We start from the raw sequence: 15841 nt of genomic DNA on the forward strand, positions 1-15841 counted from the left end.
TCTTGCTACTTATGAATTGCTTTCTTGTAGTACCCAGAACTACCAGCCCGGGGATGGCACCACCCACAATGTCTGGGCCATCCCTCATAAATCACTAATTAAGAAAAGTCCCTACAATCTGGCCTGCAGCCTGATCTTATAGAGGCATTTTTCTTAGTTGGGGTTCCCTCCTCTCCGATGACCCTCACTCAGGTCAAACTGACATAAAACTAGCCAGCGCACTGCGATCCACAGCACCTAGGGTTAAAATGTATAGCGGTGATTGGGGTAATAAAAAAGCTGAACAGCCAACAGCTAGGCAGGAGGGGATAATCACAGGAAGAAGCCCATGAGACCTGGAGGGAGTTGGACATACAGAATGAAAGAAGGTAAAAAGCTATGTAGCAAAACCTGGATTAATATACTTGGGGTTCATTTAAGCTATAAGAGCTAGTGGGACAAGCCTACGCTAAGGCCAAGCTTTCATGCTTAACAAGAAGTCTCCCTGCCATTGTCTGTGAACTAGTGGCCCAAAGAGAAACCTGTCTACACAGGCATGATCACAGAGAAAAAAACAAGATGATGCAGAATATTGCTATAAGACAGAATAAGACTGAAAAAAATGCCAGGAGATAAACAACTCAACGTTTACCTCTCTGGAGTCCGACTAGACGGAGGCCGGGGTGAGCGCATCTCCAAAGCCTGACACAAAGCAGGCATCCATAAACACCAGATGCGTGAGACTTTAAAGAGGGGACATCTGGGCAAGGCTGAAATGGGGCAACAGTGGAGTCGTGGGAGCAAAGAGGAGCTGAGATAAAGCAGGTGACAGCGGCAGCACTGAACTGACCAGCGGCAGAGGCGATGACAATGAGAGCACCAGAACAAGGGATAAACGGCAGCCAGGCACCGCGGGGCAGGAATGGAATTGACTCTGAAAAGCCTTGAAAGTCAAGCCAGGAAAAGGAACTTGAATTTGCAGCTGACAAAGACCTTTAAAGGTGGGGGTATAAGGACACAATTTGTATGGGAGATCTTACATTAGGCTGGAACAGGAAGGAATCCACAGACAGGACAGTCAGAAGACAACCACAAGGCCAGGCAAGAGATGCCGAAATTATGCGTCCGAATTAGTGGTGGGAAGCAAGGGAACCGAGGGAAAAGAGCCAAGTCAGTGCTTGCATGAGGGGCCGGAGAACTTCAGGCTCCCAGCCTGGAAATCACACAGCTGGGAAAGCCAGTTTCTAAGTTAGAGAAGAGAGAAAGTATACGGCTGTGGACCATAGGAATTACTAATATTTTGTGTGCACTGAGACCAGGATGGCTGGAGAATACAAGGGCAGAAACATCTAACTGTGTAGCTGGATATGCAGTGCAGAGTTTGGAACAGGAAGCTGAGCCAGACACTCTGGTGTGACTCTAATAGCGGGGTAGCCAAAAGCAAGGCACAGCCGAGACACTCAATGAGAGCATGAGAAATGATCTCAGAGGCTCCTGTTACAAAAGAAAGGAGGGCAAAAGAAGCACTGTCAGAGCCTTGGCAAAAGTGCTAGCAAAGGGGGTGACAGAAAAGACCGAAAGGAACAGAAGAGTGGGAGACGTGGGCTGGGGGACAGGAGAGAGAGTGGCCTGACGCAGGAGAAACAGAACACAGAGAGTCCTCCGAGAGCAGGGCTGGTGTAGGAGGCGGCTGTGGGAAGGCAGTGAAGATCCTAGCAAGCCTGAGTACTTTAAGAAAAGGAAGGCTGCAGCTGTTGATCTCTGTCCACTAAAAACTCACAGGTCTAAGCTTTGACTCCGATATTTCTGAAGTGACCTTATTTAGGAAGGAGGAAAAAAGACGGTTGCTAATTTAATTACATTAAGAGGAGGCTACCCTGGAGCTGACCGGGCACCTGAGCAATCTGAAAGACGCCCGGATTTGGGGGGGGGGGGGGGGAGGAAGGAAAAAGTTAGTGCCAGCGCTTGCTATGCAGAGGTAGAAGGATCCTGAGTCCAAGGATAGGTTACATAGTAAATCCCAGTGGAAGGAAGAGGGGAGAGAGAGAGGGAGGGAGGGAGGGAGGGAGGGAGGGAGGGAGGGAGGGAGGGAGGGAGGGAGGAGGGAGGGAGGGAGGGAGGGAGGGAGGGAGGGAGGACGGAGGGGGAGAGAAACAAACACTTTGAGGGAAGGTGACATAAAGAATCCAGAAGAAACCAGCATCCACAAGCCAAGGAGAGGGAGCTAAGGAGAGCTTGTAGAAGGCACTAACTTTGTCAACATCCTGCTTTCAGACTTCTGATCGCCAGGAACGTGTGTTGTTGAAAGCACCCAATTTGCCTCCCTTTGCTCAGACAGCCCTAGGAAATGACTATAGAGTGAAGGACATCTAGAGACAAGGAGCAGGGCTGAGGGGAGCGGGAAGGTCAGTGACACAGTTACACGGAGGACGAAGGGCTGGCTGCTCAGCTGCTTGAGGTTGCAGCAATAGCAGGAACTGATAGGTGTATTTGCAGAGGGATTTCCTCAAGCAGTCCCTGGCAGCCACTAAGTGAGAGGAGAAGATGACAGGTCAAAATCCACGCTCACAGAGATTACAAATGACAGGCAAAGGGGTACATCACTGGCAGCACTGTCAGGAGACAGAGATGCCCAGGGTGAGAGGAAACAAGGAAAGGCAACGGGCAGAGCTGCGGCAGTGGGACTGGTGCCAGCAAGGACAGGGGAGAACCGCAGAAATGCAGGAATGAGCAGGAAAGACTGGCCCACTTCCTCTGGAAGCTAGGTGAGCAGGAGGTGGCTTGGCGCTCCAGGCGGTGAGTGTGGACTGCCGAATGCCAGGTGTGGACCCACAGGCACTGGGAGGCCATGACAGAGAGAACTACAACGACTGGAAAACAGAGTGCAGGAGCACCCCTGCACCCCAGCCCGCTGTTCTCATGAAGTCAGTTACTGTTGCAGCTACTATCTCAAGCATTGTGTCATTATATGAGTAACAGGGACCATGCTCTAGACTGGAAGTTAACATAGTTAACATAGTTAACATAGTACACTGTCCCCATCTATCCGCAAGAATTATTACAGTCAATATATATTGTAAGGTGGTCTCTAAAATAGACTTCTGGGTACTCACAGATGAGATTTTATAAGTGAAGATTTTTTATATATTTTTGTATGTATTTCCCTTGGATTTCAAGAGTGAAATAGGTGAAAAAATATCAACATCAGTCCTGGGAGCTCCTGCAGGTTACAAACATGACAGAAGCAGGCACGGGCGAGAAGGCTCGGGACACTGTGAGGCTTTTCACCACAAAAGAAGAGATGAATGATTTGGATGGGAATACCATCCTCAGAATGAAGCACTTCACACCTCAGAGATCTATCTCAAGCATTCAAGTTTCTGTACTTCTCACCCAAAAGCCGGGGGGGTGGGGGACAGCACAAAACACAACTACACAGCTTTTCTCATTTAATCAACAGCAACTTACGAATTGCTGTAACTTCGGAAGTTTCCAATCCTTTCTATGTGAATTCATTCACGTTTACTGAAGCTTTTGTCTCCAACATGCAAGACTTTGTATTTATGTTAGTTTTGCATACAATCATTAAATGTAAACAATGCGTACAATTATTGAATAATATTAATGAACAATAACAATTGTATTCTCTTGTCTTTTGTATATTAGGCATCATAATCAGTCAAAAACAATCCATTAAGAATAAAACTGAGATTCCGTATGAAGGCATGGTGTAGGGTCACCAAGACATTCCAAAGATCTACAGAATCTCCCACACTGAGTGACTGGTCATCAGTGTCACCACCAGGCCCAGTAACAACAATGGCATAAGAAACCAGCTTTCTTTTACCTTCTTTCTAGTTGGTTTGTTCCCCTAGTATGTACCTATTTAGTTCCTTCGTCTCAGCCACGGATCGCACCAAACCCTGCAGATCCAAACTTCTGTTGGTTGTGGAAGTAAGCTTAAAACTTGAAGGGGGAAGAAAAATCTTTGGAAATCCTAAAACTGGTTAGTTCATTCAAAAGTTATAGATTCAACTCACAGTTCATAAACTGGCTACCATTTTACTCAGGGTCCAAATGAATGCACAATAAAGGAAGGGCTGATGATCATCCTGAAAATTTCCTGTCTCCAACTATAAGGGGTTTCAGCCACACCCACTACCTATCATCGCAAATGTCTGCAGTCCTCAACACTTAACTGCAAACTAGCCACACGTAAACACACACACACACACACACACACACACAAATATACACACACATGATCTACTTTACATAATTCCTGAATACAATTTCATGCTGTTTTGAAAATCAGCAGAGTATCACAGTCAGAGAATAAATAACTAATGCATAATTTTATTCCATCGTTCAAGGTCAAACATTCCCACACACCGGAAAAGAATCTTCACACTAATCTCGGAGTAGCACCCACACTCCTGTGGCCAGGCACCCTCTGGCGCTCCCTCTGATAAGGAGCCTGAAGCTTGTAAACTCCGGGTAAGGAAAGAGCAGCCACACCTTGCCCGCATAGCTAAGATACTGACCCAGCCCTCCAGCTGCTGGACTCCAGTCTCGAATGAATTCCAGGCAACTATAGAGACTGGATTCCAACAAGAGGCGAGGGAAACAGCCAGAAACCCACACATTCAAGAAAACTTCTACTGGACAACCTGAAAATGATCCTCAAAATAACTGTTACTTCCCGTTTATATGAGCACATATCCAGCTCCTCTTAGATTCCAGTGGACTTTTCAAAATTATTTGTTTCATTCTTTATTTTATATACGTGGGTGGTCTTGCCTGCGTGTGTGTCTGTGTGAAGGTGTTTGAACTCCTGGAGTCGCGATTACAGACAACGGTGAGCTTCCGTGTGGGTTCTGGGAAGTGAGCAGGGGGTGGGGGGGGGAGGCATCTCTCTAGTTCCTCCACAGGCAAGTCCCCGGCAGAGGTAACTTTGCCACTTAGAATCCTACACTAGAGCCCAGAGCACTTTTGAAGAGTGCCGTCTAACTGTTGGTTTACAAATGAGGAAACCAAGACTGGGACTATGTTAAGAACTTGCCCAAATAGCTAAGAAGTGGCAGAGAAAAGTGATGACGTCTCAGCTCATCCCTCTGCTCCTGCAGCAGACAGCCACTCATTCTAACGCACACTTACGGAATCGGAGCCACATGCAGGGCGTCCAAGGGTAACAAGGGTGGTTGTGGCATCCCCTTGGAGAGGATAAAAAAATGGTGGATTTTAAATAGTATGCTCACCATCTTAATTCGAAAATCATTACACAGTCTTATATGAAATTTTAGTGGTATATCTGTAATGAAATCTCCTCCATAGCCTTAATTTTTAATTGAAATCTTCCATTGCCCCTGTAGCTCTTCCAACTAAAGAGGGTAGATTATCACAGTTAGCACATCAATGAAGATGCCCTTGGTGACAGCGGCGGAGATGATCCACACTCTGCCAGTTCCAGCACGCCAGACATTCTTCTAAGAGCTTTATATACATTCATTTATTTAATCCACTCTAGCCGTCTGAAAGGAAGCAGCCCAGCATTGTGCAGACCTGTGCAAAGAGGAGCAGTTGCTCAACTGCAGGTGCATTAGCATCGCCCCCCCCCCCGGGCACGCCTGCATCACTGCTGCCCTCCTAGATCAAGACCCCATGTCTTCCTTAACCAGCTGAAAATTACTCTGGCCCTCCGCCTCATAATGCGCTCATCTGTGAAATGCCGGGATGGGGAAGTGGTGGTTTCTGCCACTCTTCTGGGTCTTTCTGATTAACAATGTTAAAAAAGGAAAACAAGGGCTGGAGAGATGGCTCAGAGGTTAAGAGCATTGCCTGCTCTTCCAAAGGTCCTGAGTTCAATTCCCGGCAACTACATGGTGGCTCACAACCATCTGTAATGGGGTCTGGTGCCTTCTTCTGGCCTGCAGACATACACGCAGACAGAATATTGTATACATAATAAATAAATAAATAAATATTTAAAAAAGAAAAAGAAAAACAAAACCTCGGTGCTATGAAAGAAGGAAAATACTGTGTGGGAGCTGGTGATGATTTTGTGCCAAACAGCAGAATGTCTGATTCTCCAGAAGTTTCAGAAATAAGATTACAGGAGTACCTGCAGCTTGTGACATCCTTATACACTCCTCACCCACTTCTCTGTCCAGACTCTCGGGTTTATGCGCTTGTTTACACAAATGTTCATGTGGCTGGGAGACAGACTAACACCATACAACCACCGTGTATACGCAAGAAAGGAGGCGGTTTGTTTGTTTTTTGTTTTGTTTTGTTTTCTAATTCCGTACACTGACAGGAGGAGCCTATGAGGACATGGAGAAATACGCCTTGGGTTAAAGGAGAAAAGGGGTATAATAATGGGTTATGGTTTTAAAACCTGGAGAAAGAAGCAGGAATATTCAACAGTGGTTATATCTGGATAGCAGGACTGAAGAGTTTTAGCCTCCCCTCTTTTTTCAAGTCTCTCTTTATGTAGACTCAAATTACTTCTATAATTATAGGGGAAATTTTTCTTTATAAAGAAAGAAAAGGTACCCAAGAGTCTCACTCTGACTCCTCCTGAATAAATACTCTCTTGAAAACAGATATCTCAGAAATGAAACGGTAGAAATTCCAGAAATACGGGTTTAGGGGAAACTAGTAATATCTACTAGGATGGAAAAGGAAAACTTCTTCTCTTCCTTCAAGACCATTGGAATTAAGCTTAGGAGGACGTTCCAGGAACGCTGTCTGGGAAAGCTGTTTTGGACTCCAGTAACCCGCTTTATTGAGCTCGGACCAGGAAAGTCGGAACAGGTGCCGTGATGAAGCAACAGACCATGAGAGCCAAATGGCGCTGGCCCCGTCCAGAAATCCTGGCCTGCAGCAGGCTCGCCCTGAGTGGCCCTCCCCGTAGAACAGGACCAGCACGTGGCTAAAGGGACATTCCATGAGCACATATGTCCTTGCCTTACTGCAGTAGTAAGGGAGGACTGCCAGCACCTTTCACGGAATCTGAGCGTGTTAAACAATCAATGCCAACCACTCTATGCGTTCGTGAGGCTGTGGGGTAAGCACGAGGTGTAGAGACATCTCTGTGTAAACAATGGAACTACATACAACGGACACGACACAGCCCGCCCATAACATCCACGTGACTGGCTTTATATGCGTACCAGGAAATAGTTTCCCTCTGCGACGCCCTGGAAACGGTAACAAAAACTCAGGAAAGTACAATTTTAAAATCATATTCAGAACGCTTTGTTACCTAGGAACGTAGGCACTTTCTTTACCACCTTGGTAGCAGGTGAAGAGAGAGACGGCCCAGCTGACCCGGAACAGAGCAGGGAAACTAGAACAGAAAAAAGTCACCTCCTCCTCGGAGAGCCTTGCAGACGATCTGTGGCATCGGCACATCACGCCCTGATTCAGCAAGGTCTGCAAAGGAGCCTTGACTGCCTGACTTACCAACAGCTCAGGACTGCCCCCCCCCCCCCACACACACACGCATGTCACATAGGGCTCCTCTGGCTCTACCTTTAGCAGGAAGGTAGCAACACAAAGGCCCGCATGTGTCTTTTGTTTACTGATTCAGACACACCTCTGGTGATCACTACAACATTCAAATGACTATTTGAGATGGGAGACTAACATGGGGCAACAAAAGAAGCAAATGTTGTCTCTTGTTACTTATAGGTTTTTTCCCCTGGTTTCTGAAGTTTATCTTTTTCTGTTTCTAAGCACAAAGTTGGCCCCTAAGACCTAGACACCTTTACGTGAGAGGAAGAGAATCGGCCTACCTCGTCAAAGGTGCTGTCATCTTTCTTCAGAGCTAAAAGAGAAAGAGAAAGGAGACCGTTATTGTGATGCCTCCCGGGAAAGGAGAAAGGGGGTGCGGTACAGTGTTTTCTTCCCAAAAAGCAAAACTGTGCCCCCCACCTGAGTAACGGTGCCATGAGATAAATCCAAAAACTGCAAATGAGAACGGGAACAGCGCAGCACGCATCTGTGAACGACTTTTCATAAATATGTAAATGAAGCATTCTCGGAAATAAGGAAGAGAAGCCCGTGTGGCTTTCACTGCCCCACACTGCCACTTCTGCAGCAGAACATGCTTCAGTGGAAGTATAAAAGGGACACAAAGTAATCTCAAACAAATTTCCTCTGCAGCACCTGGCGTTTCCTCCTGTATGCTGCGTGGACCTCCCAAGCCACTTGTTAGGATGACAAACGCTCTGCACAGTGTCAAAGTGATATTTTAGTGCCAAGGAAAGTTTGAGCAAAAAAAAAAAAAAAAAAAAAAAAAAAAAAAAAACAGGCATTATCAAATGAGCACTGTGTGGGATAGGAGACATAATTCAAATTTTAACAAGATGGATTTTACAGTCAAGTGTTTCCAAAGAAAAGAACACTAAGAAAATGTTTCACAGAAACTAACAAATACCTCAGATTTATCTTAAATACACTTAACCTTAGAAATGAAATTTTATCTGACTCTAAAGAAAAAGAAAAGAACACAACCGGTAGTTGTCAAATACCGGTTAATTAAGTCCTGTAGTTACAATGTTCCAGAGTGGTGAAAAGGCACAAAATAGCTCATTTCTCGGAAACTACCAGTTTGCAGAGATGTTTCCAATCTACAAACTCCTGCCTAGGTGTTTACAGGCCTATACTGGATGGTCCTAGCCTGGGTGAAAAGGCTCAAGTATCCGTTGCTTGAAAGGCCATGCTCTGATAAAAGCAATGAGAAACAAATTATTCTGGCAATTGAGTTCTGAGAAATTAATAAGTCTAAGCAGAAACTCCTTAGCAAAAACTTATATACTGTAGCTATGTGGTGTTCGGTGTGGTGTGCTGCCCTGCGATTTTTGAGACGAGGTCTTATTCTGGAACCCAGTTCGGCCTGGAACTAGCAGCAATCCTCCTGCTTCAGCTTCCCAAATGCTGGGATTACAGGCTTGAGCCACCATGTCTGGCTTTCTAGCAATCTTGAATCTTTCTAGCAATCTTTTTTTTTTTTTTTTTTTTTTTTGGTTTTTTTCGAGACAGGGGGTTTCCCTGTAGTTTCTAGAGCCTGTCCTGGAACTAGCTCTTGTAGACCAGGCTGGCCTCGAACTCAGAGATCCGCCCGCCTCTGCCTCTCGAGTGCTGGGATTAAAGGCATGTGCCACCACCGCCCAGCCTTTCTAGCAATCTTGAATCTTTCTAGCAATCTTAATCTTACTCCGCTTTAGATCATAAATTCATCTTTGTAAAAGGTCCAGAAGAATGTAGCCGTGATGGTCAGCCAGTAGGGTGCAGGCTGGCCAAGGCAGCTAAGACACTTAGCACTTAGTTCTTGGTCTTCCCTTTCAGCCGGAAACACACTGCCCACCTTCATCCTTAGGTAGCAAACTGCCCTGAATTAAAATCAAAGGACGGTCCTTGTCCCAGCCTCAGTGGCTGCTCCTGAAATCAGCCACATGCATATTTTAACCTCAGATTTGTCAGCTTACACTAAACCTGAAAGAAGGAAAGGAAGAAGACCCTAGCTGACTCTACTGCCTAATTTCCACCAGAATGTAACTCCTAATCTCAAAACTCTCAAGCCCAGCCAGCAAAGGTGAGTCTTTTAATTAATACGCTTGTCTGGCGAGGCCATTACCAAACATTAGTGACATAAATATAAACAAGCTTCTCCACTTTTCAAAAGGATGAGCATTTTAGACTAGCACTGCCTTCAAACACGAAGTACCCTGCGAGCACATAATTACAGCGCCAGCTCATCCATCAATCAGTTAGCAAGAGGGAAGAAGCCACATGACGAGCCTTGCAGACGCGTGACTCAGAAGACAAACTTTCGAAAATATGTTATCTACTGTGGCCACTGCAAAAGTGCTGGAAGTTTAGACACCTGTCTTCTCAAGCAAAGATGTCCTCTGGACGACGCTGTCCCATCGGGGTCCGGAAATGAGGAGTGAAGGGGAGAAACGAATTAAGTGGGGTGAGGGGTTCTCAAATATTCACACTGGCCCACTTCTCCCTTCTTCGTTCTTACAACTTCCCACCATCCTTAACTATAAAGGGTAAATCTAAGATTAGACAAAAAAGGGGGAATAAAGAAAAAATTATAGGTGCATTTGACAAGCAACAAAGGAAGGCAGAGTCTCTCTCCTGAATGATATACTCAGGCCCTGTGTACCACAGGGCAGAACAGATTTAGACTCAACAGATACCTTACATTGTTAGATTAATACCTGACACAGTTTTTTCTAAGTATTGCATCCTTGCCCTAAAAAGCAGTTAATAGGAAAACAAAGACCACGGTGTCCTTGCCAGATAGCTATCAAGTCCCTGATGATGAACTCTGACCTACACGTGCACGCAACATCTTGTTATTGATTACATTCCCTGATTGTCATTAATCATTGATGTAAATGTAAAACCACAATTGTCCTCGAGGATATCATGGGACAACAGGCAGACTGTGCTACCCTGGTTTAACCAGAGGATAAATATGAGGTCATTTAATAGGATCAGACAGTCTATCTGGCCCTCAGTTCAGACGCAGTTCCTAAAAGGCTTCCGGCTCCTTGGAGAGATACTAAGGTGTCCTCCACTGGTGGGTTCACCAACCTCCACTACAGAATTTCCCACTGAATGGTGGGACTGCCCATTCATGAGCCTGTCTTCCAGCCACACTGTTCACTAACTGTAGAATCTAGCACCAGAAGGCACATGGTGATATGTGGGGTTAGCAAGTTTTGCCTCAAAGGCAAAGAGAGAGAACCTCATAACTTGATATACACTAGCGTTTTCATAAATAAAAACCATATGTATTTCTCTGTAAGAATCATAAGCACAGATTCCATTACCATGATATCCCCTCTCCCCGCCCCTCTCTTGTGCTAGGCAGAGAGCTCAGGGCCTCACACACCATGGGAAAGCTCTTACCACTGAGATAAACTCCCAGCCCCAAATTAAAATCTCTTATAGCTTCTTCGGAAAAGAATACGGGACAACAACTAGAGTGCGTGTCTAAACGTTTAACTTTATATCTCTCCCTCCTCTCACAACGGCTCTTCACTGACAATCAAATCTAGTAAGGCACACCTATGGCAGAAGGCAACAAACCCACAAGAATTCAGCCTAACCACGGCTTCCTCTTTTGACCCATCACATCCTTTAAAGGAATGGCCTACGTGGGTTCGTCTCAAATATCAAACATAAACTTCCTTTCTCTGGGGAAGACTCCAAACGTGTGAAGGAATGTCACAGGACCCAATCATACAGACGTGTAAGGAACGTCATAGGACCCAATCATACAGACGTGTGAAGGAACGTCACAGGACCCAATCATACAGACACCTCACGCCCTTCATCTGCCTGAACCTCCCTGCAAACTCCAGGGAATCTCTCTGAGTTCAAGGCCAGCCAGGTCTAGAGCAAGTTCCCGGACAGGCTCCAAAGCTACAGAGAAACCCTGTCTTGAAAAACAAAAAATTCCAGGGGAAAGACATAGGTTGTAGTGGAGTTCAGCTATCTAGCAATGAAGCTCCTATTTGTTCAGCTAGCCTAAAAGTCCTAAGTGGGAAACGGGCGGGAATCGTGTAAGACAAGAATAGTGATTCCTAAATAGTGACCACACTGACGTCACTGAGCAGGAAGCTGTGAACACTCACTATGAAATGGACGGTTGGCCATAGAATTCAATCACACTCGCCTCATATGGGAACTCAGCTACACTGGAGCCATTGCCTAGCAGATGGCATACTTAGAGCCCTGTGGCTTGAAACACAATGTGTTTGATCTGACCTTTTATAATACAGCAATCTCAGATCAGTTATGTTTGGGGAAGATGGTAACCAAGTTGGCATCATCTATGATGTGCGTCAAATTAAGCATTATTACTTTTGTATTCAGAACTACTGTTAAGAATAACCACTGACTGCATACACATGCACTATGAACTCTCATAATCTTCTAGGTAAATGGTTAGTGATTCTTTAATGACTGAACAATGATAATGGACATTTCACCGTATATGAAAGCTACACCTGAACTGTGCTGAGAGAAGGAAATAGTCGGTATGTACAGGTAAGAGGCTCTCTCGGATGTGCCAATGAAAGGGAATGCATGGTTCTGTTGGGCTGTCCAATGGGAATAAACCATTTATTCTTCTACCTCTCCATGGGGGGGGGGGGGATGGACAAAGAGAAATCAGAACAACTATCCAGAGCTCCCAGTACCGATGTATCACATCACGTTATTCTGTCTTGCTCAATCTCCACAACAAGCACACAAATGTGTGGCGGTGAGAATGCAGGCCTTTAAGAGGATTACTGGTTGCCCAAGGAGGGCGGGAAAAGAGATGGCCAGGCCCAGCTCGGTCCAATTCTACCCCGATTTCCGGCTGCTATAGTACAAGTCTGTCAGCGCTTCTCTTTTCCTTGCTTTCTGTAGAGTCAGGCCAGGATGGTCTCGTGCCCGATGACGACAACACGGTGCAGACATTTATGGAGTGCACAGTGCATGTCACACAAGACATCGGATCGTTATTTCACTAAATGCCAACAAATTGAAAACTGAGACTCAGAAAAGTTAAGGGACCTATCCAAGGTCACTGAGCTCGGACTGGCAACACCAGGAACCCCATCTGATACACAGACCACATTCCCTGCACAAACTCTCATTCCATTGCCTTTAGCTCCTCAAAAACTCATTCAGTCACCAGAATGAGTTCACTGCCTCTGAGTGTGAAGAAAAGCAGAGGAGAACGATATGCGTTCGGCAGTTCTGTTTCTAATAAACACCCTGGCTTTGGTGCAGATACAACATTAAAATCACTTTAAAATGCCAATAATTTCTTTCACAATATACCACAGTATGATCTCTCTTTGAGTCACAGGTCCTCTTTCAATACATGACATGACGTGTTTCCTTTACTGAGCTGTTATTACCTCAAGCCTGCATGTAATCACCACATATCATAGAAGGCATTTGTGAGAAGAGTTCGAGTCAAAAGAAGCTTTCCCATCACTAAATCTCAATAATCTAGGAAGCCCAGTTAACTCTAATACCCATTTGCCAATATTGCAGTTACCCCAAATTTTAGTGATTGGCCATCAAACCCTAAAATTATTTAAACATACAGAATTTTTCTATTAATGCCCTTGGTTTCTTACTGAGACTTAACTGCAATGAATTATTTAACACAAAACTGGAGGGGCTCCAACGAAATCATTAGCATTAGTAAATATCTAGTTAATGCGCTTTAGAACAGGCCCTAATGGACTCCAGAACCCGCATGGGTGGTGATTTGGGCCCAGCACGGAAACATCCTTGTGAATAATGCACAGGACTCCACACCTCACTCTCCAATCCTCTGGGCTTCGAACTTCATTTAAATGGAAGACTCCACATTGGACTGCCTAATACAGAAGAGTGAGTTTGTGTGCATTCAAACACAATATGGAAAGGCTGGATTAATCTGGCTTCTGCACATAACTTAGAGTGTTCTCCAAAAAAATCAACAAATTTGACCAAAATAATAATAATAATTAACAATAATAAGCTTGTCTAAATGTGTTCTTTCACTTGAAGACAGTTTGCATGCATGAACAGACAGCTGACATTCACTGGCACATCAGGGTTTTAAGGAATTAGCTTGTTTATGATTAATTAATAAACACTTTCATTAACATGATCACAGCGAACCAAAGGCCAGAAGGTACACTTGGACACTCTGATAGGTTTGTCTTAGGCTCTGTGGGAATCCCTTGCTTGGCACAGTTACCTGTGTCAAAGAAAGTTGTGACAGTTGAGGAGGCAGCTACACCTCCAGGTTAAGAGGCGCACTTCCTGCCAGTAAACCTCAAGATTAACAAAGCCATTCCACATGACTCTGTTGTCATCTTGCTGTTCCCTAGAACTTGGATCTATCTTTTTAAGTATCCTAAACATTCCCTGATCTTGTTGTTGTTTGTGTGTTCTTTGTTAAGTCGGTTGCTTTTTTTCAAAGACAATAGCCTCGGAACTGTACTACTGCAGCAGTTCAGGAGACTGATTCATAGAGTCCCACAACTTCATAGCTCACATTTCTCTACAGCAGCTGGAAGGTTCAGCGTCCTAGGAACTGAACACCCAAACCTCCATTTATAGAGCCCGAAGTAGGGAACAAAAGGTCTCAAGGTATCTGTCCCACTTCCTTTAGGTTGGCTACGTTAAACAGCTTCAGGCACACGTCAACGCGATTCTCAAAGCTAAATTACTAGTTAAACACTTAATACCGAAGCGCTTTAAAAATAACAAGTAATCTGGGTGGCCGCAGAACCCCGATGGCATTGAGGACCGTGTGTCCCCTCGCGGTCCACTGCGGGTGCAAAAGATACTAGTGGCTGAGAGGAGGAACCCAAATTAAAGGCTTGGGACGGTACACAAATGAAGCCCAGATCCTGGGGAAGAGGGGGCGGCCCTCCCAAAGACATCCCCCTCCATCCCTGGCCCACAGCTCGCCCGGAGGTGGCAGCTGCCTGGCTGGTGCTCGGAGCACGGGTGGGGGCACGGGGCTGAGAGCGCGAGCTCGGGGACAGCCGGCAGCGCTCTGGGGTGGGGGGGGTCAGCGGAGCACACTCACCGATGCGGCTGAAACTCTCTGACAAAGTTCTCCTCAACTTCTTCATCCTGCCGATCTTCTCGCTCGGCTGCGGCTCAATGAGGTCGCACATCTGGGCGGCGCGGGGCCCGGGCAACTTCGCGAAACTGGTCCAGCGCGCAGCGCAGACAACGGCGAGGGCGCGCGGCAATGCGCGGGGAAGGCGGCGCCTCGTCCTGCTCCTCCGCCTCCTCGCGGGCCGCGGGCGACACGCAGCGCTCGGTCGCCTGCGGGGCTCGGGCCTGGGCCGAGGCTGGACGCGCGGGGGCGTCTTAGGTGGTGCCGGGGGCGGCCGCCATCCCCGCCGCCCGGGGGGGCCCGCGCCGCGCCGCCGCCCGCCTCATTCGCCCTCCTTTGTAAGGCAGAGCCGCGCGGCGGCTGCGGCCGGCGAAGGGAGGTGGCGCGGCCGCCGGACGAGGCGCGGGCGGCTGCGGGAGACGCGCGCGGGACAAGTTCCCAGCCCGAGGCGCGGTGCCGCCCCGAGAGCCGCGGCTCCTCTGGCCCCAGGCCTGGCGCGCGGGACCCCGGCGCGACCCCGCTGCCTCTCCGACTCCGAGGCCTCCGCCGCCCTCCTCCCTCCCTCCCGGACCCGCCGCGCCCCCTCCCGGCCGCCCGCGCTCCGGCCGCCGCCGCCGCGCTCCTCCCGCGCGCTCTACCACCCCGGCCCGCTGACTGACGGACGGATGGACAGACTGACGGCCACGCTGGGCGCCGCGCAGACCCAGCCCACCCGCTGCGGCGCGCTCCGTGTGGTCCCCCCGAGTACGGAAGATTTGGGGAGGGTGTAAGCCCGTGCTCGCTGACCTCGGGGACCCGGTCGGGTTTAAGACAGACTTGCTTGGTCGGTTTGAATTTACAGAGAAAGTGAACGCTTTGCTCCAAAGGGAGGGAGAGGCCCCGTTTTAATGGGGTCAAGCGCAAAAGCTGAAACTGCCCCCTGGAGCGTCCAGAAGGTCTCCTGTGTGTCCCCCAGTCCTGTCTCTGGGTAACAGGGATATCACTGTAGGTGATTCTTCAGAGGAATACCCGTCTGTCGGTAAACAGAGTCCTCGGTCCTTGGTCTACTTACAACCTATTTTCACAAATGCCCCGTTTCTGAATCGAAGACTTAGAGGCTAAAAACCATATTCACGTTCTTTCCCCACCTCAGCGAATAAACTTGAAAAAATGACTAAGAGTGGCTTTTTCTAAAACCCAGGACAAACAGTTCCGGCAGAGGTTTTTGTTTTT

General features: G+C 47.2%; 1 protein-coding gene across 1 annotated transcript in view; it reads right to left on the bottom strand.

Moving 5' to 3' along the window:
• Positions 1-14735, bottom strand: part of Cdk14 (cyclin dependent kinase 14) — a 529530-nt gene extending 514795 nt beyond the window's left edge. Inside the window, exons 1-2 of the mRNA XM_038315331.1 lie at positions 14594-14735; positions 7779-7810 (exon numbers count right to left, since the gene is read on the bottom strand). Coding sequence (XP_038171259.1) covers positions 7779-7810; positions 14594-14684 — 123 coding nt within the window. The 5' untranslated portion in view covers positions 14685-14735. The remainder of the gene's footprint in view (positions 1-7778; positions 7811-14593) is intronic.
• Positions 14736-15841: the final 1106 nt, after the last annotated feature.

The sequence above is a fragment of the Arvicola amphibius genome, chromosome 18, assembly GCF_903992535.2.
Source record: "Arvicola amphibius chromosome 18, mArvAmp1.2, whole genome shotgun sequence".
Classification (NCBI taxonomy): domain Eukaryota; kingdom Metazoa; phylum Chordata; class Mammalia; order Rodentia; family Cricetidae; genus Arvicola; species Arvicola amphibius.